The sequence below is a fragment of the Mirounga leonina genome, unplaced genomic scaffold (genome assembly GCF_011800145.1).
Source record: "Mirounga leonina isolate KUSES-001 unplaced genomic scaffold, KU_Mleo_1.0 Mir_366, whole genome shotgun sequence".
NCBI lineage: Eukaryota > Metazoa > Chordata > Mammalia > Carnivora > Phocidae > Mirounga > Mirounga leonina.
This window is the reverse complement of record NW_023270709.1, coordinates 322,483-346,571: the sequence shown is the minus strand read 5'-3', so window position 1 is coordinate 346,571 and position 24,089 is coordinate 322,483. Positions and strand designations below refer to the sequence as shown.

The window sequence follows — 24,089 nt, the reverse complement described above, 5'->3', positions numbered from 1 at the left end:
TCATAATGATAAAATAATCAGTTCATGAAGATTATACAAGTCTAAATTTGTATGCATGAAGTCGCATTGCCTTAAAATACATAAAGCATAAATTGACTGACCTACAATCTGCAACAGAATGGATGATTACATCCTAGTAAAAGATGAAGCACGAAAAAAAATAGTTTGATATAGATGATGTGAACAATATAATTAACTTGTTATTTTATATGTACAAGGTACTATACCCAGCAAGAGAAAAATACACTTTTTTATCAAGTACATTAAAAGTAAAATTAAAGGTTTTATTTTCCCACAGTGGAATTAAGCTGGAATTTAATAAAAAAGAAAGATAATTAGAGAATTCCTATATATTCAGAAATTAAGAATTACATCTTAAAAATAACTGATAGGTTAAAAGAAACTAGAATGGAAATAGATATGTTTTTAATGAGGGATATTGAAAATACTATATTTCAAAACTTGTGGGATCCAGTTAAAGACTTAAAGTAAATTTAGAACTTTAAATGCAAATATTAGAAAAGAAAATTGTTAAAAATCAATGATATCAACATTCAACTCAAGTAACTAAATAAAAAAAAAAAAAAGCAAATGGAACCAAAGCAAGTAGGAGTAAAGGAGTAGTAAAGGTAAGAGCAGAAATTAATTAAATGGAAAACAAAGTAGGGAAGATGAAAAAGGTAAAAAGAAATGATATAAGAAGAAATGCAAAATCTGAATAATCCTACAAGATTTAAAGCAATTGGATCTTAATTAAAAATCTCATAGAAAATACTCCACACCCAGGTGATCGCATTAGTGAATCTACCACATGTTTAAGATAGAACTCTTCCATGTAATAGAAAAGACATAATTCCCTATCCATTTTATGAAGCCAGCATATCCTTGATACCAAAACCCAATAAGGACATTTTTCAAAAGGAAAGATATAGGTGAATATTTCTCATGAAAATGCAAAAAATCCTAAACAAATTATTAGTAAACTAAGTTCAGCCCTCCTCTTCACATAGATATATATATCATGACCAAGTTTGGTTTATTTCAGATATGCAAGATTAGTTTAACACTCAAAAGGCTCAATTGCTGTAGTTCATCATAATAATGGAATAAAGAATAATCATGTGATCATCTCGATAGAGGTAGAAAAAGGCATTTGATAAGCATCAAATTTATTCATAATAAAAACTCTTAGAAAACAAAAAGTAGAAGAGAAGCAAGGCTAGAATACCTACAGCAAATACAATAGTTCTGAAAGTGTTGACAGTTTTTCCTCTGAAGTAACAGGAAAATGAAGCTTGCAATTGCAACTTCTATTCAAAATAGAGTTCCTAGCTATTGCAGAAGACAATAAAAAGAAATAAAATGCTAAACACTGACACTCCAAAAAAAGAAATGAAACTTGGTATTTGCATATGACCTGGTTGTGAATATAGAACATCCATAATAATATAGACTACAAGAATAATAGATTAAATCATCAAAATTGCTGAATATAAAGTCAATATAAAAATTCAATTTTATTTTATCCATTAAAAACAAAAAAATTAAATGGAATTTTAAAAAGATATCATTTATAATAATGTCAAAGTTTATTAAATTTCAGGATAAAGATATTGAAAAATATTCAAGGCTTCAACAACAATAAATATAAAATACAATAAAAATATACTCAGAAAAGTTAAAAAAGACTGTTACATGGAAAGAAAAATCTTAATGGATTGGAAGACTCACAATTATAAAGATGTAAATTATCCCCAAATAAATTATAGATTCAATGCAATTCCAAACAAAATGCATGCAGGTTTTCCTTTCCTTTTCTTTTTTGGTGTGTGTGTGTATGTGTGTGTGTGACTTAAAAAGTTTTCTGGTGTGTGTGTGTGTGACTTAAAAAGTTTTCTAAAAAGATTCTAAAAAGGCACACCAAGAAACACTCTTAACTATAGAGAACAAACTGATGGTTATCAGAGGGGAGGTGGGTGTGGGAGTAGGCTGATGGGGATTAAGAAATGCACTTGTTGTGATGAGCACCAAGTGTTGTATAGAATTATTGAATGACTAAACTGTACATCTGAAACTAATATTACAAGGTATGAAAACTAACTGGAATTTAAATAAGAACTTAAAAAAAACAAAGAAAATTAGATGGAGAACTGAAAAATATATATAGTTTACATGGCAGAATGTATGTCTAAAAGAGCCAAGAAAACAATAAAAAAAAGAAGAGTAGATCAGGACATGCCTCATAGACATTCAAACTTTCCTACAGCTTGCGTAATGAAAGCAGTATGACATTGACATATATTTTTTATTATAGCCTCATAAGGAGACTTCTTAAGACATTTTTATTCTAATCATCCCCCTCATAAGATTTCCATATTACAAATATACTATATATTTGCTTATATATTTCATGAATATACTATATATCTGCCTATGTACTTTATGAATATCTGTGATTTATACATTAATAGAATACAATTTTTTGACCCTCAAGAACCAATTTTTGCTTCCTGGAGGACAATATTACTGCCATTTAAAATGCATGATTTAGTAGGAAAAAGTTTATTTTACAAATGCTGCTGACAAATTTGATCTTCATCTGGAAGAGAAGAAAACTAAACACCAATTTCACACCATAAACAAATGGATTTAATAAGTATGAAAGAGGAAATTTTTAGAAAAAAAATGAGTAATGTGGACCACAAGTAGTAGGGGAAACACATTTGAAAGCCTAGAAACTATCAGGGTTAAGGTAGACACATTTGACTAAACGCAATAAATTTTGGATAGTAAAAGATACGTTTATTTATTTTATTTCATTTCATTTAACAAAAATTTTTTAGCATCTACTATGTGTGAGATACTTTTTTAAGCACTAGAGATTCAGCAGTGAACAAAACATAGTTCCTGTCCTGAGAGTTTACATCTATGGGAACAGAAAGTCATAAATATGTAATGTGAGGTAGGAAATAAATGGTATGAAGAAAAATAAATCAGGACAAAGGGATAGAGAATGGAGAAATACTGTTTTAGTTAGGGTAGTTCTATTTTAGTGGACGTCTTAAAGAATTGAGGAAGTGAGTTGTGCAAATGTTTCAGGGAGAGTGTTCCAGGCAGACCCTGAAGTGGGAACATACTTGGTGGGCTTGAGGAACAATGAAGCCATGGTGTGGATGCAGCAATGAGTGTGGGAAATGAGGCTAGAGGAGAAGCCAGAAGCTGCACACTATGAGGCCTTGAGGTCCTGAGAGCTTTGGACTTTTACACTGAAATGACTGGAAGACCTTTGGAGGGTCTTGAGCAGAGAAGTAACATGATGTAAAAGTATGATTCTGGGTCACCTGGGTGGCTGGGTTGGTTAAGCGTCTGACTCTTGGTTTCAGCTTAGGTCATGATCTCAGGGTGGTGAGACTGAGCCTGAATTGGGCTCTGCACTGGGCATTGGGCCTGTTTGATATTCTCTCTCTCTCCCCTCTGCCCCAACCACTGTGCTTGTGTGCTCTCTCTAAAAATAAAATAAAAAAAAATAATTAGAGAGAAAAAAGTATGATTCTGACTTAGTGGGCTGACAGTGGGGAATGAGATCAAGAAGCTCTCTTTGGAGGCAGTACAGGTGAGCTATGGTGAAGGCTTGGATTACCTGATGAAGTGAGAAGTGGTCAGATTCAGGATATAATTTTAGGGGACAGGATGAATGAATTGGGTGTTAGCAAGAACAAGTAGATTGAGAAAACATTTTTTTTTTCAACACAAATGGCAGGTTAAAAACATTAATAGACAAAAAGCACCTACTTGAATTGAAATTGAATAAGAAAAGGACAAACCACCAGTATGGAAAATGAGTAATTCACAGAAGAGTAAGTCCAAAAGACCAAGAAACCTATAGGAAATGCTCAGTCTCACTAGGTGTTGGGGAAATGCAATCAAAGCCAGACTTAGATATTACTTTTCCCATTATACAGACCAAAAAGAGTTAGCTACTACTTTTCTCATTACTGTTTTTCTCAGTAGCTACTGTTTGTAGCACCAATGAGAGTGTGGGGAAAATAGAACTCAAACATCCCTGGTCAGAATGTGACTGATTACAAATTTCGGGGAAAGAGATCACATATTTTCATTAACATTAAAAATACATATTTTCTTTTTCTCTTGACTTGCCAGTTTCACTTTTGGACATCTATCCTAGAGAAATAAAATCCTCATCATGTACAAAGATATTTATTATAGCACCATTCAGCTAATGGCAAAAAGCTGGAAACAAGCCAAATATCCATCGTTAAGGAATTGGTTGAATATGTAGTAATACATCCACTCTACTGTGATGATAATGCATTAGAATGATGTCCTTTGACCTGGAGTGATGCGCATGATACAATGTTAGGTGAAGAAATCAAGTTGCAGAATAATGTGTGTAGGTTGACTCCATTTGCATATATGTTTATATGAACATGAATTAAGATATGGAGAGATTCATAGGAAGTTAACACTGATAACATGAGTTTTTAATTTTTGCAGAGAAATTTAATGAAGATTTAAATAAAATATTTTTGAGAGCTGGGTTACAATGTATATAATCTGTAGTGTGGTATATCTTAGATTTTACTTCCCTGCCTTGGCAGATGCTCAAGATTCTGGATGATGATAGATGAGAGCATCTTTAGTTCTCAAACACTAGAAAAACAGGCTTCTATTTCTTCAAAACCTAATTGGGACCTCCCAGGTACAGAGTAGTGACATTGGTTGTTTTTCCTATTCTTAAGTGTTTTAAAAGGGGGGTAATGAAATTTCATTAAATGTAAAACTGAGTGTTCTGATCAATTTTTCAGTTTAACATATTTTATCCCTTTGGATCCTGTTTTAAATTCTATGCTTTTTCTCTTTCATCAGCTCTCTGTATTAATTTCTTAGATATGCCAGTTATAACCTAGGGTGGGAGATATTTGTGGGCAATGGTAAATTGCATTTTTAGTGCAGTTCTAACCCAGGAAATCTTTAATTGAGGTAGGAGCCACACTGTCTGATTTTACATAAATTGTTTACTTCCCAATATCTTTGCACTTCTTATTCAGCTTTGTTATCTCTAAACTCAATTTCCTGCTTTTTTCCTACACATAATATGACTTCTACTCATTCTTTTTTCTGTCTTTATTGAGGTAAAACTGACAAAAATTGTACATATTTAAGGTATAAGACTTTATTCCCCCCCGCCCAGTTTTGTTGAGGTATAATTGACATACAGCATTGTGTAAGTTTAAGGTATACAACCTAATGATATATGTATATGTTATAAAATGATTACCACAATAAGTTTAGTTAACATCCGTCACCTCCATAGTTACAAATTTTTTTTTCCTTGTGATAAGAACTTTTAAGATCTAAACTGGGCATTTTTAAAAAATTTTATTATGTTATGTTAATCACCATACATTACATCATTAGTTTTTGATGTAGTGTTCCATGATTCATTGTTTGCATATAACAGCCAGTGCTCCGTTCAATACGTGCCCTCTTTAATACCCATCACCAGGCTAACCCATCCCCCCACCCCCACCCCTCTAGAACCCTCAGTTTGTTTCTCAGAGTCCATAGTATCTCATGGTTTGTCTCCCCCTCCGATTTCCCCCCCTTCATTTTACCCTTCCTACTATCTTCTTCTTTTTTTAAAACATATAATGTATTATTTGTTTCAGAGGTACAGGTCTGTGATTCAACAGTCTTACACAATTCACAGCACTCACCATAGTACATACCCTCCCTGATGTCTATCACCCAGCCACCCATCCCTCCCACCCCCCACCACTCCAGCAACCTTCAGTTTGTTTCCTGAGATTAAGAATTCCTCATATCAGTGAGATCATATGATACATGTCTTTCTCTAATTGACTTATTTCACTCAGCATAATACCCTCCAGTTCCATCCACATCATTGCAAATGGCAAGATTTCATTCCTTTTGATGGCTGCATAATATTCCATTGTATATATATACCACATCTTCTTTATCCATTCATCTGTCGATGGACATCTTGGCTCTTTCCATATAAACTGGGCATTTTTGAACAGGGCATTTGACATATGCATTAGCTTATTTGTGAAACAAAATTTACCACTGTTGATTTTTAAAGTCCCACTTTGCTATCTTTATATCTAAATTATCTTGAAATTTCATGTACTTATTCATTTTCCTAGTATTTGCATCATTTTGCTAAACATGGTGTTATTTTGATAGCTTACTCCTTCCCCCTTCTTTTTCTGGGGTCCTTTAAAACTTCCATGCCTGTACCTTTAAGGGAAGATTAGCAATTGTTTTTAACTTGCCTGCCTTTTTGGTGGCCTTTAGAGAATGGCACACATGGTTTTCATAGTTGTAATTTCCTATTGTATGACTTATTTGCCTGCTGGACCTAGTGGGAATGAAAATGTTTTGACTTACATTCTGTGGAATGTACTCCTTTAGCCATCCTTTCTTTAAATTCTCTTCTTCCTTCATTATCAGAACATTTGTTGTACAGGTTTTCCTTACATCTTCTCACACCTTAATTTTTTTCTTTGACCTATTACATCTAACAGGCTCAGTTCTCAGGCCTGTGCCTTTGCTAGGTCTGTACTTTGCTCTTTGGGGAACTCATTTACTTTATGTCTTCAATTATCTCTACTGGTCTGACTTCAGACCCCTCTCGAATGACAAGTGTTTGTTTCCTTGAACTCAGCAATTGGTTATTCCCTCCCTGTCCCACAAACTAGCTCCCAGTTTGTTATGGATTTTCTGTCACCCAGTTTCAAAAGTTATGGAGTCATCAATTTTTTTTTCTTTTCCTTACTCATATGTAGTCATCATGAAGTAGTGATTTCTTCTTTGAAAAAATACCTTATATCTATCCCTTCTATTTATTCTCTTTCCATCACTTATACTCCAACTCCAACACCTCTTCACTAGATTTACTACTTACGATGTTTCTCCTCTTCAGTCTATTTTGTACAATCACAAGATTAACACTTTGGTACTGCAAACTTATGCACCTAACTCTCCTTCCCAAATACCCTAGAAGGCTTCCCAGTTGCCTGAATAAAATATAAATTCCTGGTTTGTTTTTCATATTCCTTCAGAATCTTCTTCTAACCCTCCTTTTCAAAATTATACTCAAGTGCACTCATGAGCCTACTGCAACAGTAAAATTGCTTACTTCTCCTAAAGCATGGTGTGGCAGTCTTGAATTCCTTTGCCTTTTTTGTGCTCTTGCTACCTTGCTCAGTGTATGAACATCTTATCCATCTTTTGAGACACATATACCACCATTCCCTTTCCCAGGAAGCTATCCCCTTTATATTCTCATCCCAAGAGGTTGTTAAATCATACCATCCATCTAAACTACATTCTGACAGATTTTTCTTTTAAAAAATTGTTCTTTGTACACATATCACTATATGTATTAAAAGCTATTTTATTGCAGGGAGCTATCTTTATTGCAGAAAAATATATTTTTCTGTACCCCTTATTGCTAGAACAGTGCCTTATGAACATTTAGCCTACCATGAGGAGCTTTGATTGGTTGATTGGTTAGGCTGTCACTGAGTTAATAGAATAGTTGTAGAAGGAAATTATACATTTCTTTAGTCAAAATGTTTTATTTCAGAAAGTATCCAGTTTCTTCACTAAGTCATAAAAGTATCAACTTAGAAAACAAAGAATTGGAAGCTGAGATTTGTGGCCGAGAGGACTAAAAATGGTGAAACGTTTATAGTAGACATTCTGTAGATGTATAAATTAAAGGGATTCTATAATTATGATCCATTTAAGCAATAACTGGGTTGTGACTTGCATCTGGAGGATGGGAATCATAATAATCAGTTGACTTATGACCTTTCATTTTATTTGCCCTTACTCTTTCCATCTTTTTGTTGTACTTTCTTCCCTTACTTATCTTTGCTTCTTACTGAACTTTTTTTTTTCTCTTAAGTTCTGATTCTTTCTTTCCTTTAACTTTGTGCTTTCCTTCATCACTTTTCTTCATAGCATCATTTTCTTCTGTATCTGTCTTCTTCCTTGCATCTCCCTGCTTTCCTTGATCCTCAGAGCTCTCTCTCTTTACTCGAGGCCCCTGAACTTGTGGTATTCCAGACTCACTATTGTCTACTGGGGACTTCTGTCCTTGGGGTATTCCAGCTTCACTATTCTCTACTTGGGACTTCTGTCCTTGTGGTATTCCAGCTTCACTATTCTCTACTTGGGACTCCTGTCCTTGTAGTATTCCAGCTTCACTATTCTCTACCTGGGACTCCTGTCCTTGTGGTATTCCAGCTTCATTATTCTCTACTGAGGACTCCTGTCTTTGTGGTATTCCAGCTTCACTATTCTCTACCTGGGACTCCTGTCCTTCTGGTATTCTGGTGTCACTCTTTACTTGAGATTCCTGTCCTTGTTTTATTCCAGACTCACTCTTCTTTACTTGGGATCCCTGTCCCTGTGGTATTCCAGACTCACTCTTCTTTACTTGGTCATCCTGTTCTTGTGGTATTCCAGTATCATTCATCTCTACTTGGGCCTCCTGTTCTTGTGGTATTCCCATGTCACTCACCTTTACTTGGTCTTCCTCTTTTAGTATCCTGGTGTCACTCTCCTTTTCCTTGACCTCCATTCCTATCTTGCCTTTCTCCAACTCAGTGCCTTTTGCTTTGCTTTTTGACTCTGGTTTGTGCCTTGATGTCAAGGATTCATCAGAATCTGTGATTTCTTTCTTTAATGTTTTCTTGTTTTCTTCTTGGCTGCTCTCAGACTTTATAGTGGCTCCATTTTTTAGAATCTTGGCCTTGAAATCTGATTTTTTTGCAAGTTCTGCATCCATGTAACCTGGAAATATAACTGAGCACACAACAAAAGTGCACAATTCAGATATCAAGTACTTTGTCTTTATTCCTACTTTTCCCCCTGATATTGGTTTATTTTTTGTCTTAAAACTGAAAAGCTGGAGATAACTTGAGATTTCCTGAAAATGTAAAATGATGGAACTCTACACTTAAAATTATACAAGTATTGATAATATTCCAGACTCTCTTCAATAAATTGGAAGATTATTGAAAGAAGAGGTAAAATGTATTACAAATGAACTGGTTGGCATACATTCAGTACATTATGGCTGATGAATAATACTTAATAGCTAAAGGAGGATGTATTCTGAAAAGAAATGGAATTTATTTTTAGAAAAAATTGTGCAAAAATGCAATAATTGTTTCTTAAAATAGAAAAAACTCAAAATATGCTTTGGATATTGAATATAAGAATGTCTCATTATTCACAAGTAATAATAGTACTAGCTGGTAATCATTGGGTGCTTATCATATATCAGGCACTCACTGATCTGAGCATTTTATATAAAGTATTAACTCATTTAATCCCCACAACAACCATATAGGGCAGGTACTATTATTATCCCCATTTTACAGATGAAGAAACTGAGGTACAGAAAGTTTAAATGACTGTGAATATGCCTTGGAGTCAGTAAGTGGTGGAGCTGGGATTTGAACCTGAAAAGTCAGACTTCAGAGTTCAGTCTTAACCAATGCCTAAGACTGCTCCTTATGATACCTGCAAACTCACTTTGCAAAAATTTCTGGTCCCTTTTCCCATGTTTAGGTAAGTCAGCTCTACTATGTCTCAATTTCTGTGTGATCTAATAAAACCTGAATTTTTAATTTTAATTTAATTTAATTTAATTTTTTAAAGATTTTATTTATTTATTTGACAGAGAGAGAGACAGCCAGAGAAGGAACACAAACAGGGGGAGTGGGAGAGGGAGAAGCAGGCTTCTCACTAAGCAGGGAGCCTGATGTGGGGCTTGATACCAGGACCCTGGGATTATGACCTGAGCCAAAGACAGACACTTAACGACTGAGCCACCCAGGTGCCCCCAAACTGAAATTTTTAGCTTCTGCTTTCTTTTTTCTTATTTTAGTGATTTGGCTCCCTGATTAAGAAAAAAAATGTTACCAGGAAATGTTACTGTGGGTTCTTGCTGTGAGCAATGGCATACCTTCCTTTAAGAAAACCGATTTAAATATTTAATGTAGTAGAAAGAATACTGAATTTAAAAGCTGAATCAGAACACCTGGGTTTAGTATTCTTGCTAGCTGGGTTTATTTGGGTAAATCCCAAAGACTCACCTTCCTTATATTTAGTTTGCTCTGCCCACTTTGTAGAATTATTTAAGGATTCTAGACAAATGTTTAAGGAGCATCGCTTGTACAGACAGACTGGTTCAAATCCTGGCTTCATACGTAACTAGTCAGGTGAGCTTACTTAGCAAACCTTACTTTGTTATCTGTAAAATGGGTGCAATAGTAGTAGCTACTTCACAGAGGTGTTATGAGGATTAAATAATATTATCTAAGTAAAGCACTCAATGCAGTACATGGAGCATAGTAAGTAGTCCAATAAATATTGGCTATTACTACTACCAAATGAGATCATATAGGCAAAAACTCTGATCTATCAAGACAAGACATTCTTAGTTCCAACCCAATTCTTTAGAGGAATACTTAATTGCTTTACAGGAAGATTTCTTGCTTAAAAATTAACATTTTTTTTCATAGAAATAGCCTTTTGGTATGTTTAGGGTTTGATGTCTGAAATATTGATGCACACACAACCGAATTACAAGTTGCAAAAGATGAGACACACCTGCATTAGGTAAAGGTAACTATGAATCCAAAGAGATGCTGTAGTTATCTTAAGAATAACGTTAAGAACCTTACAATAATGCTTTCTGAACCTTTTGTGTATTTTTTCCTCCCTAATGATTATTTAATAAGATATGGGTACTGACATTTTATTCTAGATAAGCCCACTTCCAATTTACTAATGAAAATCAGTAGTAATATATCCTAAGTATTTTTGTACTTAAAAAGAGAGTTCAGAATATTTTGAAATCTGACAGTACTACCAGTGGACCCTTGTTTTTTGGGAGGATGTGGTGTGGTCTGGAGAAGAGCATGTTTTTCCACTGAAGCTTCCAACCTTACAAATTTGGTGGAATGTGGTCCTTAACAAGCTGACTTTTCATAATATATGAATATTTTTAGTTTTACCATCTCTTGGGAATAATTTTTTTCATATTTACTACTGTGTATACTACTGCAGGACCCATTTTTAAGCTAACTTTATCTCTTAAATTATATAGATTTTTGTTAATCAAAGGTAAGTATTCTAGGATTTAAAGAAACAATGTTTATTCTAGTTACACTTTTCCTAATTTTATAGGATTTTAAAGAATTTTATTCTTTTTCCCACCAAACTAAAAAATACTTCTAGTCACTTCTAATAGTATCTTCATATCTTTGGTTGTTTTAATATCTTTGCTGTATATTTTCCATCTTGAACTTAATTGCATTGTAGAAGTAAGCTACAAATCATTATTCCACCAAATCCTAAGTTCTTCCCTCCTTTCTCTCAAATTTCTAGATACTGCATAAATCTTTTTTTCCCCTGGGATCTCATAATCTCTATAATATAAAGATTTGTAAGCGCTGGCTGAAAGTCCATTTATTGCACACAGTAGACTATATGGCAAAATTCTAATTATAAGGGAAATATTTAATCAAGACCTTGGCAATCATTATAATGTACGCAGGCTACTTAAAGATTTTAAGCTGGATTAATTTTTGTTAAAGCTAAAAGATATCATGAGTTAGCTATCATAGTAATAATTCTAATTATATGATACTTAAAATAACTAGACTATGGGCCTTATTAGAAAAATATTCCTATGAAGTTCTTTACCCAGTGGCTGTCAGGGAGAGCACACTCAGATCTAGACCATAAAGATCTGTTAAGCATTAGGGGCATGACTCATTGTAGATCTCAGTCCATGAATTAACATTTAAAAAAAAATCATATATGGAGATGAGAAATTAAGAGACTTAACTTGAAAGGGTGATGAAGTTTGATGAGCTGATCTGTCTTATATCTTTCTTTGAACAATGAATTAAACCTTAATCTCTTTTTGCTAAAAATATCAACTGGGAAGAATATGTTTAAAATATTGTCAACAAGAATATATCTTTTACAAGAAAAAGTTTTAAAAGGTTGAACTGATTTTTTTCCTGGCAATTTAAAAAAACCATAGTCATTAAAAATGAATTCACTTCCAGGGAGGGCCTTAGCCTATGATTCCTTCCCAAAGCCCTCTTTCTTTTTGTAAAGAAAACATACACACTCGTATCACCTTCCCCATGTGGGGAGGTCGTTTGAGAGAGGCAGATACATCATGATTGCTCTGAATGTATATTATTTTTTGTACTGTGAATGCAAAGAAAACAATTATCCCTTTCAACTTCACCTCCTCCTACTCACAAACCCACTCTCCTAGGGTGAACTGAGAAAGAGGAACAATTAAATATAAAGATATATTTTGTGTTTATTAGTGTTTGGAAAGTTTGAGATGCCTGAAATATAGCTTACTAAATTTAAGTTTTACTTGCTTCTTATGGTTGTATATTTACAGAGTTTTAAGAATTATTATTCTGTTTCATATGATTTTCTTGAAGAGCTGAGGCATTAAATAATCCTGATGGGAAATCTGAATTTAGAAAGCAGTTAAAAGCCAAACATTAATCTAGATGGGATGTCTTTTATTTTTAAAACTATTCTTTTGCATACATTTAATTATATATCTTCTCTAGTGGATGTGTATTTGTATTTACAAACATTTTATTTATAGATATGGTTTCAGGACTAATCACAAAAAAGGCCTTTGTGATTCAGTATAGAAGGCAATGTGTTGGCATGGAAAGAGTATGTACTTCGGAGATAAGAAGTCCTGGATTTAGATCCTGACAGTGCTGTTTACCAACTCTTTAACCTTAGGCAAGTGTGAGCAAATTTACTGATTTGTAAAGTGGGGAATAACAATAGCTAGCAGACAGGCTAAGAATAAGAGATAAGGTTTTTCTAGCACAGTGCACAGTATATAGAAGGGCTCAATACCTACTATTCCTCAAAAGTAAAGTTACTTAGAAGGCAAGAGAAAATAGATAAAGTTTTTTTCTTAACTAGTTATTTTTTCTGGTAATATGATTCAGTGGACCTTCACTTATAACCACAAAAAGAGTTCTAAATTACCAGCAAAAAACTCACAAAATTTAGAAACCAATCTTTCTTTCATTATAGTTTGCTGGGAGTTAGAAAGGAGATTCTTTTTCAGAGCCTAGAAGATGGCCAGAGATTATGGCATCCTTTTGTATGAACTTCATCTCCTCTACAGCTGTCTCTCCAAAAATAGTTATTTAAAATATTAGAAGAGTCTGGAGAATAGGAAAATTTAAAATGTCCTTAGAAACACAAGTCTCTGTTTTGGGAGTAGAAACAGCAAATCCAGAAAATATAAACAATGTAAAATATCACAGTTGAGAATAACTTACCCATAGGAGATAGTGCTAAAAATAAAACACAAAAGATCGATCAGTGGGAATTTTCTAACTCAAGGAAAATCCCACTCCCAATAATAATACCCTTTGTAGGTGAATGCAGAAACAGCACCACCAAGTACTATAAAACCCTCTGTTTCATCCTCAGGAGTGCTGCTGGCCAACGCTCCACATCCTACTTCACAGACACAGGTTTCTTTAGGATGCCATTTGTTAATGTATGGGATAGAATCCTTGGGTAGGTAATATCTATTCTACTAAATTTCAAACTATAGCATTTCCTACTTTCATTGTTCTCTCATAAGTCAGTTTTTTACCCACTCCCCTTTAGATCATTTGGAAAAATATGTAATGTTGGCCAATTATCAAAATCACCACCTTGTCCTGACACTTACTCTTTTTGTCAATTTTAGGTGATTTTCTTTTTTTAGTAAAAATTATCCATTGTCAGATGATAGCACAAGGAAAACAGGCTCCCTTGTGGTAGACTAGCTGGGAATACATGCTACCAATAATCTTTGGTAGAAAATAACCAGAATTATGAGACAAGACCATTATATTTTGTTCCAAAAGAAAAGAAGAAAAGTATGAGAAAATAACTTATTTAAGAAATATTGACTACTCTAAGGTAGAAGAACATGAAATACAAAAAAATTGGGTAACAAAAACTCAAAGGTCCTAGACACAGAAATAGGTAAGGCAAAGAAATGATCCAAACTTACTGATTTTTCCAGAGCTGTCCACTGAAAGAGATAAGAAAAAAGCATCAGTAGGTGTTGGGCTTTCCCTTCTTACACAAAGCCACACTCTTCTGCACTGGATGGGCAGAATCTGTGTCATGAACAACTAAGTTCCTTTTATTTAGATGTAGGGAACCTCCATTATCCCTCCCCTTCCTCTTGGCCTGTTACTGTTTAGAAAGATCTTGTGATTAGCTATTTTATGAAAATATTTTGATTAAATATATTTACATATTGTACAAATTCAAGGTGTTCAACATGTTAATTTGGTACATTAGTATATTATAATATGATTGCCATTGTAGCAATAATTAGAACCTCTATGACATTACATAATGATCCTTTCTTGTGGTTGTAACCATGAAGTTCTAGTCTCTTGGCAAGTTTGGTGACTGTCATACAATATTGTTGTCTATATTCACTATACTATGCATTAGATCTCTAGGACTTATTTACTACTTGTAAATTTGTACCTTTGAATAGCACCTGTCCTATCCCCCCACCCACAGTCCCCTAGTAACCCCCATTTTACTTTCTTTTTTAAATAAATTTGGCTTTCCAGATTCCACATATAAATGATACCATACAGTACTTGTCTTCCTCTGTCAGACTTACTCATTCAGCATATTATGCTCATGTTTTTGCAAATGGCATGATGTCTTCCTTTCTCACTGTCGAAGAATATATCCTGTGTGTGTGTGTGTGTGTGTGTGTGTGAGACATCCTCTTTATCCAGTCATCCATTGGTATGGGCAATTAGTTTGTTTCTGTACCTTGGCTGTTGTGAATAATGTTGCAATAAACATGAACGTATATGTATTTTTTAATATCCTGTTTTCATTTCCTTTGGATATATACCCAGAATGGAATTGCTGCATCATATGGTAGGTCTGTTTTTAATTTTTTGATGAACCTCCACATTGTTTTCCATAGTGGTTGAGCCAATTTACATTCCCACTAACAGTGTACAGAGGTTCCCTTTTCTCCATATCCTTGCCAACACTTACCTTTTGTGTTCTTGATCATAGCCATTCTAGCAGGTATGAGGTGATATCTCATTGTGGTTTTGATTGCATTTCTCTTGATGATTAGTGATGTTGACCACTTCCCATGTACCTGGTGAGTACTTGGATGTCTTCTTTGGAAAAATATCTATTCAGTTCCTCTGCCAAATTTGTATTCAGCTTCTTTTTTGCTATGGAATTGTATGAGTTCTTTATATATTTTGGATATTAACTCATTGTCTAATATATGGTTTGCAAAAAGTTTTTCCCATTCCATGGGTTGTCTTTTCCCTTTGTTAACTGTTTCTGTTGATGTGCAGAAGCCTTTAAATTTGATGTAGTCCAACCTGTTGATTTTTGTTTTTGTTATTTGTGCTTTTGGTGTCATGTCCAGAAAATCAATGCCAAGACCAGCATTGAGGAGCTTCTTCTCTACGTTTTCTTCTAAGACTTTTATGGTATCAGGTTTTATGTTTAAATCTGTGATCCATTTCAAGTTAATTTTTGTGAGTTGTGTGAGATAGAGGTATAATTTTATTGTTCTTCATGTTTTTTAAGGTTTTATTTTAATTCCAGTTAGTTAAAATACAGAGTTATATTAGTTCCTGGTGTACAACATACTGATTCAATACTTCCATACAACACCTTGTGCTCATGACAGCAAGGGCACTCCTTAATCCCCATCACCTATTTTACCCACCCTCCCACCCACCACCATCAGTTTACCCTCTATAATTAAGTCTGTTTCTTGGTTTGTCTCTCTTTTCTCTCCTTTTCCCCCCTTTCCTCTTTTGTTTTGTTTTTTAAATTCCACATGTGAATGAAATAATATGGTATTTGTCTTTCTCTTACTGACTTATTTCACTTAGCATAATATAATCTAGCACCATCTATGTCCTTGCAAATGGCAATATCTCATTCTTTTTTATGGCTCAATAACATTCCATTGTATATATATATATATACCACTTCTTTATCATTCATCAGTTGATGGACATGTGGGCTGCTTCCATAATTTGGCTATTGTAAATAATGCTGCTATAAACATAGGGGTGCACATATCCATTTGAATTAGTATTTTAGTATCCTTTGGGTAAATACCCAGTAATGTAATAGCTGGATCATAAGGTAGTTTCTATTTTTCACTTTTTGAGGAATCTCCATACTGTTTTCCACAGTCATTGCACAAGTTTGCATTCCCAGCAACAGTGCACCAGTGCTCCTTTTTCTCCAGTCTCACCAATACCTGCTATTTCTTGTCTTTTTGATTTTAGCCATTCTGACAGGTGTGAGGTGATATCTCACAGTAGTTTTGATTTGCATTTCCCTGCTGATGATTAATGATGAACAACTTTTCATGTGTCTGTTGGCCATCTGTATGTCTTCTTTGGAAAAATGTCTTTTCATGTCTTCTGCCCATTTTTAATTGGATTATTTGTTTTTTGGTTGTTGAGTTTTATAAGGTTTTTTTTTATATATTTTTGATACTAACTCTTTATCAGATATGTCATTTGCAAATATCTTCTGCCATTCCTTAGGTTGCCTTTTAGTTTTGTTGATTGTTTCCTTTGCTGTGCAGAAGATTTTTATTTTGATGTAGTCTCAATAGTTTGCTTTTGTTTCCCTTGCCTCAGGAGACATATCTAGAAAAATGTTGCTACAGCTGATGTCAAAGAAGTTATTGCCTGTGTTCACTTCTACGATTTTTATGGTTTCAGGTCTCACATTTAGGACTTCAAACTATTTTGAATTTATTTTTGTGTGTGGTATAAGAAAGTGGTCCAGTTTCATTCTTTTGCATGCAAATGTCCAGTTTTCCCAACACCATGTGTTGAAGAGACTGTTTTTATTCTACTGGATATTCCTTTTGCTTTGTCAAAGTTGAATTGACAGTATTATTATATTATTATTTCTGGGTTTTCTATTCTGTTCCATTGATCTATGTGTCTATTTTTGTGCCAGTACCATACTGTTTTGATTACTGGAGCTTTGTAATATAACTTAAAATCCAGAATCGTGATGCCTCTAGCTTTACTTTTCTTCTTGAAGATTGTTTTGGCTATTCAGGGTCTTTCATGGTTCCATACAAATTTTTGGATTGTGTGTTCTAGTTCTGTGAAAAATGCTGTTGTTATTTTGATAAGAATTGCATTAAATGTGTAGATTGCTTTGGGTAGTATAGACAATTTAACAATATTTTTTCTTCCGATCCATGAGCATGGAATGTCTTTCCATTTCTTTTTGTCATCTTCAGTTTCTTTTGTCAGTGTTTTATAGTTTTCAGAGTACAGGTCTTTTACCTCTTTGGTTAGGTTTATTCCTAGGTATCTTATTATTTTGGGTACAATTGTAAATGAGATTGTTTTCTTAGTTTCTCCTTCTGCTGCTTCATTATTGATCTATAGAAATAAAACAGATTTTTGCATATTGATTTTGTATACTGTGACCTTACTGAATTCATTTATCAGTTCTAGCAATTTTTTCATGGAGTCCTCTGGGTTTTCCATATATACTGTCATGTCATCTGCAAATAGTGGAAGTGTTACTTCTTCCTTACCAATTTGGATGTCTTTTATTCCTTTTTGTTTTCTGATTGCTGTAGCTAGGACTTCCAGTACTATTTTTTTTTAAAGATTTTATTTATTTTGACAGAGAGAGAGTACAGGAAGGGGGAGTGGCAGGCAGAGGGAGAGGGAGAAGCAGGCTCCCTGCTCATCAGGAAGCCCAATGCGGGGCTCGATCCCAGGATCCTGGGATCATGACCCAAGCCGAAGGCAGATGCTTAACCTTTTGAGCCACCCAGGCGCCCCTTCCAGTGCTATGCTGAATGAAAGTGGTGAGAGTAGACATCGTTGCCTTGTTCCTGACCTTAAGGGAAAAGCTCCCAGGTTTTCCCCATTGAGGATGATGTTAGCTGTGAGTTTTTCACATATGGCCTTTATTATGTTGAGTTTATTATGTTATTATGTTGAGGTATGTTCCCTCTAACCCTACTTTGTTGAGGGTTTTTAATCATGAATGGATGTTGTACTTCATCAGATGCTTTTTCTCCATCTATTGAAATGATCATTCTTATGTTTTATCTTACTAATGTGATGTGTCATGCTGATTTATTTGCAAATATTGAACCACTCTTGCAACCCAGGAATAAATCCCACTTGATCATGGTGAATAATTTTTTTAATGTATTGTTGGATTTTGTTTGCTAGTATTTTATTGAGGACTTTTGCATCTATGTTCATCAGAGATATTGGCCTGTAGTTCTCTCTTTTTTTTTTATGGTGTCTTTTTTTTTTTATTTGAGACAGAGTGAGAACGAGAGAGATCAGAGAGGGAGAGGGAAAGGGAAAGGGAGAAGCAGACTCCCCGTTGAGCAGAGAGCTTGACACGGAGCTCTGTCTCAGGACCCTGAGATCATGACCTGAGCCAAAGGCAGATACTTAACTGACTGAGCCACCCAGGTACCCCTTTCATGGTGTCTTTATTTGGTTTTTGTATCAGGGCAATAGTGGCCTCATGGAATGAATGTGGAAGTTTTTCTTCCTTTTCTATTTTTTGGAATAGCTTGAGAAGTAAAGGTATTAACTCTTCTTTAAATGTTTGGTAAAACTTTCCTGAGAAGCCATCTGGCCTTTCGTTTGTTGCTAGTTTTTTGATTACTGATTCATTTTCTTTATTGGTTATCAGTCTGTTCAAATATTCTATTTCTTCCTGTTTCTGTTTTGATAGGTTATTTGTTTGTAGGAATTTATTCATTTTTTTCTAGGTTGTCCAATTTGTTGGCATATAGTTTTTCATAATATTCTCTTATGATTATATTTCTATGGTATTTCTTCTCTCTTATTTGTAATTTTATTTATTTTGGTCTTTTCTCTTTTTTGTTGATAAGTTTGGCTAGAAGTTTATCCATTTTATTGATTTTTTTCAAAGAACCAGCTCCTGGTTTCATGGGTCTATTTTTTTTTTTCATTTTTTAGTTTCTATAGAATTTATTTATGCTGTAATCTTTATTATTTTCTTCCTTCTGCTGGTTTTGGGTTTTGTTTGTTGTTCTTTTTCTACTTCCTTTAGGTGTAAGGTTAGGTTGTTTAGTTGAGAATTTTCTTGCTTCTTGAGGTAGGCCTGTATTGCTATAAACTTCCCTTTTAGAACCACTTTTCTTGCATCCCAAAGGTTTTGAACATTGTATTTTCACTTTCATTTGTTTCCATGTATTTTTAAATTTTTTTCTTTTGTTTTCTGGCTGACCCATTCATTGCTTAGTAGCATATTATTTAACCACTATGTATTTGTGGTCTTTCCCTATTTTTTTCTTATGGTGGAGTTCTAGTTTCTTAGCCATGTGGTCAGAAAAGATTCATGGATGATTTTGACCTTTTTGAACTGGTTGACGGTTGCTTTGTGGACTAATATGTGATATATTCTGGAGAATATTCCATGTGCAGTTGAAAAGAATGTGTATTCTGCTGTTTTAGGATGGAACTTTTTGAATGTACCTGTTAAATATATTAGTTCCAGTGTGTCATTCAAAGTTATTGTTTCCTTATTGACTTGCTGAAAAGCGGGTGTTAAAATCCCCTACTATTATTATTGTTCTGCACGTTTGTATCTTGTTTTCCCAGCACCATTTGTTAAAAAGATTATCCTTTCTCCATTGAGTGTTTTTGGCTCCCTCCTTGAATATTAGTTGACTGTATATGTGGGTGTTTAATTCTGGCCTCGTTCTTCTGTTTTATTGGTTCATGGGTCTATTTTCATATCAGTACCATACTGTTTTTATTATTATAGCTTTATAGTATAGTTTAAAATCAGCAAGTGTGATACCTCTAGCTTTTTTTTCCCACTCCTCTGGATTGCTTAACTTGACTGAGCCACACAGGCTTCCCAAGAATGCACATTTCTAAGGAGTTGTCAGGGATGCTGATGCTGATGTTCCAGGGACCACACTCTGACATCCACAGCTCTAACCTGGTCTGTTGATGGGACAGAAAACTGACTAAAGAGCACACCTGTGGCCTAGGTGGGACCCCTCTGCTCATTGGGCCACACCAGGAACTTCCCCATGCATGTTCCTAAGTTTATTATTTCTGCTTATGTGTTTGTCCTCTGCTGAATTACACGTGTCCTAAAAACTAGAGCCCACAGCTCTGTTAAAACCTGCCCCCACTCCATCAATCACAGGACCCAAATTACTACTTGTTACAATGGAAGATTTCCTTCACTCTCACCACCCCCCCATAGACCTTGGTCTTCTGGGACATAGAAGACATGTCACAACACTACACTTTTGCAGGAAGAGCCCTGCAGGACCTCTGAAGAGGGGCTTCTCACCTCTTGTGCTACTCAAGTTTGGCTAAGTCACTATCTTTCTCACCTGGGAGATGACAGTGACTTCTCCCTGTGACTTGTATGTTCCGTTCCTTCTCAAGGTTTGGGAAGTTCTCAGCTAATATTTCTTTAAATAAACTCTCCGTATCCTTCTCCCTCTCTTCTCCTTTATCCTCTTGTGACTGGAAGTATTTCTATATTCCTATTCTCCAAGTCATTTATTCTTTCTTCCATCTGGTCTGCCCTGTTACCTATGTTCTCTATTGCATTCTTCATCTCATTTATGACTTTTACAATTCTAGAATTTATTTTTTTAAATAATTTCAATCTCTTAGGTAAAAGACTTATTCTCTTCATTAATTTTATTTCAAAATTTATTGAATTATCTGAGTTTTCTCATAGCTCATTGTATTTCTTCAGAACAGCTACATACAAGAAACTACAAGTGTTGCATGAAACAAAAGAACTGCAAAATACATGGGAGAAAAAATGATAAAACTGAAAAGAGAGATATAAAAATTTATAGTTATACCTGGGAAATTCAACACTCCATTCTCAGCAATTGATAGAACTACTAGATAGAACATGAAAGAGGTGAGAGAATCAGCCATGCAGATGTCTGAGTGGAGAATTCAGGCAGAGAGGACAATGAGTAAACCAGTCTGGGGTAGGAATGTTTCTAGACGATTTGAGGGACAGAAAGACGGCAAGTGTGGCTGGAACAAAATAAAAAAAAATAAGATGAAAGAAAGCTATTAGAGAGTTGTAGGGGACAGATCTTCCAGGACCTTCTTTTGAGAGGTGCTGTAATGACTTTGACTTTGAATCAAGAAAGATGGAGAGTTATTAGTGGATCATAAGCAGAAGGGTGACCTGAATCTTAAAAGGATCCCTGTGGCTGTTGTATTGGTACTGGCTAGAAGGCAAGGGTGAAATCAGAGCAATCAGAGAGATGAAAGTAACTTGGATCACAGTGAGAGTCATAAAGGTAGTGAGAAGTACCAGGTTCTTATTTCATACTGATGGATATGCTGTCCTACTATATAGCACTGTATCCTGCAAGAAATCTTGAATGGGACCTTAGAAGGAAGAATTATGGAAGTGGGAATAGAGAAGAACTGTGTTTCTGATCCCTGATATCTGATTCTGATATAAAAATGAGAGGGATATATATAATATATAATTTTCTTTATTATACATATATTATATATATAATATAATGAGGGGGATATATTTATATATAATTTTTTATATATATATAAAATATAGAATTTTTCTTATTTATTTCTCTACTGATGGTCACTTAGGTTGCTCCTATATCTTGACTATTGTGAATAATGCTGTGATAAACATAAGGGTGCATATATCTTTTCAAATTAATGTTTTTGTTTTCTTTGGGTAAATTATTGGATCACATGGTATTTCTTTTTTTAATTTGAGAAACCTCCATCTGTTTTCCACTGTGCAAAACAATTTACATTCCCACCAACAGTGCACCAGGGTTCCTTTTTTCCCACATCCTAAACACTTGTTTCTTGTGTTTTTGATTTTAGCCATTCTGACAAGTGTGAGGTGATATCTCATTGTGGTTTTGATTTGTGTTCTCCTGATAAATAGTAGCATTGAGCATCTTTTCATGTGTCTGTTGGTCATCTGTATGTCTTCTTTGGAAAAATATCTAGTCAAATCCTCTGCCTATTTTAAAATCAGATTGTTTGTTTTCAGAAGTTCTTAATTTTAGTGAAGTCCAGCTTATCAATTATTTCTTTCATGAATCATGTCCTATTACATCTAAAAAGTCATTACCAATGCTCACTTTGGCAGCACATATACTAAAAAGTCATTACCATACCCAAAGTCATTTAGCTTTTCTCTGATGTTATCTTCTAGGAGTGTTATAGTTTTGAGTTTTATATTTAGGTCTGTGATCCATTTTGAGTTAATTTTTGTGAAGAGTATAAGATATGGAAGAAGATTTATTTTTTTGTAAGTGGATGTCCAGTTGTCCTAACATTATTTGTTGAAAAGAATATCTTTGTTCCATTGTGCTGCCTTTGATCCTTTGTCAAAGATCAATTGACTGTACTTATGTGGGACTGTTTCTGAGCTGTCTATTCTGTTCCACTGATTTGTCTATTTGCTTACCAATACCACACTATCTGGATTACTGTAGCTTTATAGGTAAGTCATGAGGGTGAGTAGTGTTAGTCCTCCAACTTTGTTCTCCTTCAATATTGTATTGGCTATTCTGGGTCTTTGGCTTCTTCATATAAATTTTAGAATCAGTTTGTCAATATCCAAAAAAAACATCTTGCTGGGATTTTGAAGGCATTGCACTCAATCTATAGATTAACTTGGGAAGAATTGACGTTTTGACAATATTGATTCTTCGTATTCATGAACATGGAACATCTTTCTATTTTTTTTGTTCTTTGGTTTCATTTATGAGTTTTGTTAATCCTTGTTTTCTAATTGGTGCATTAAAAACAACAGTTTTTTTGTTTGTTTATTTTTATGGAAACACACATTTTTGTAGTTTGCCTGAATGGTATGAAAGGCAAGTCTCAATCAATTCTTTCAAGGAGGAGAAGTCAGAAAAGGCTTTCAAAGTACTGCTGCTAACCCTTTTTCACTGACCAGCAGTGTTGGTTCAGGTTTAGACATAATAAACTTTATGAAGGAGAGGACAAAGATCAGCCTTTCTTATTTGTCTTCAACTCTATTTTAAAGTTGGTGTTTTCTTTGTTTGCGTTTGCAGTCTGTCCCTCCTAATACTCTCATTTATACTCATATCTTCTCATTATATGCTTTCCACCTTTTATCTTTTGGAGTTTTGCTTTGTGACCATAGAGCTTCGGATTGAAATATAAATTTCTTAGTGTGTTATTTCCATGGTTTTTCCTGTGGTCTGACCCCAACATATTTTATCAACATTGTTTCCCTTTGTTTCTCTTCTGTAATTCAATATTGTAACTAAATGAACAACTTTTTTTCTTTGTCCTTGCCATTCTGTGGACCTTTGATATACCCCTCACCCCAAAACTATTTGTAAATTAAAGGATTACTAGAAAATGTGGAAAGGAAGAGATGGAAAATAATCTAACTCTCAGGATTCAGAGTGGCCAAGTGTCAAAAGTATCAGTGCAAATAAAGGAACTCAGATGTTACAGAGGACCAGAGGAAACTGAGAAAGTGATTAGAACTTACCAGCTGCTACTGGACCAATTACTAAAAAAGAAGATAAAATATATTATTATTTTTAAAAATTATGTACTTAGTTCCTATTGAAAATCTACTTGGAACATTGGAAAAGGGATTTGGGAAACATTAAATCTATGAATATGCTATGCCTTATTAATTCAATATTAACTGCACTTTAATAACCTAAATATCCAGGTCATTTTGGAAGGCCTGTCTGATGGGTTATATGAGTAAAGTTACTTTTTCTAATTAAATAATTTTTTTAACATTCTTAACCATGTCCAAGGGTCACAATCTTGCAGGAAACTGGCTACCAGTTAAAGCTTAGTAACTTAAATTCCTTCTTCATTTTCTTCTCTGTATTTCAACATTCTTTCTGCCTTTCAAAACTCTATCAC

At 34.4% G+C, this 24,089-nt stretch overlaps 1 protein-coding gene across 1 annotated transcript in view; it reads right to left on the bottom strand.

Annotated features, from left to right (window-relative positions):
- Positions 1 to 7,792: 7,792 nt before the first annotated feature.
- Positions 7,793 to 24,089, bottom strand: part of TSBP1 (testis expressed basic protein 1) — a 97,866-nt gene continuing 81,569 nt past the window's right edge. Inside the window, 1 exon segment of the mRNA XM_035030414.1 lies at positions 7,793 to 8,847. Coding sequence (XP_034886305.1) covers positions 7,793 to 8,847 — 1,055 coding nt within the window.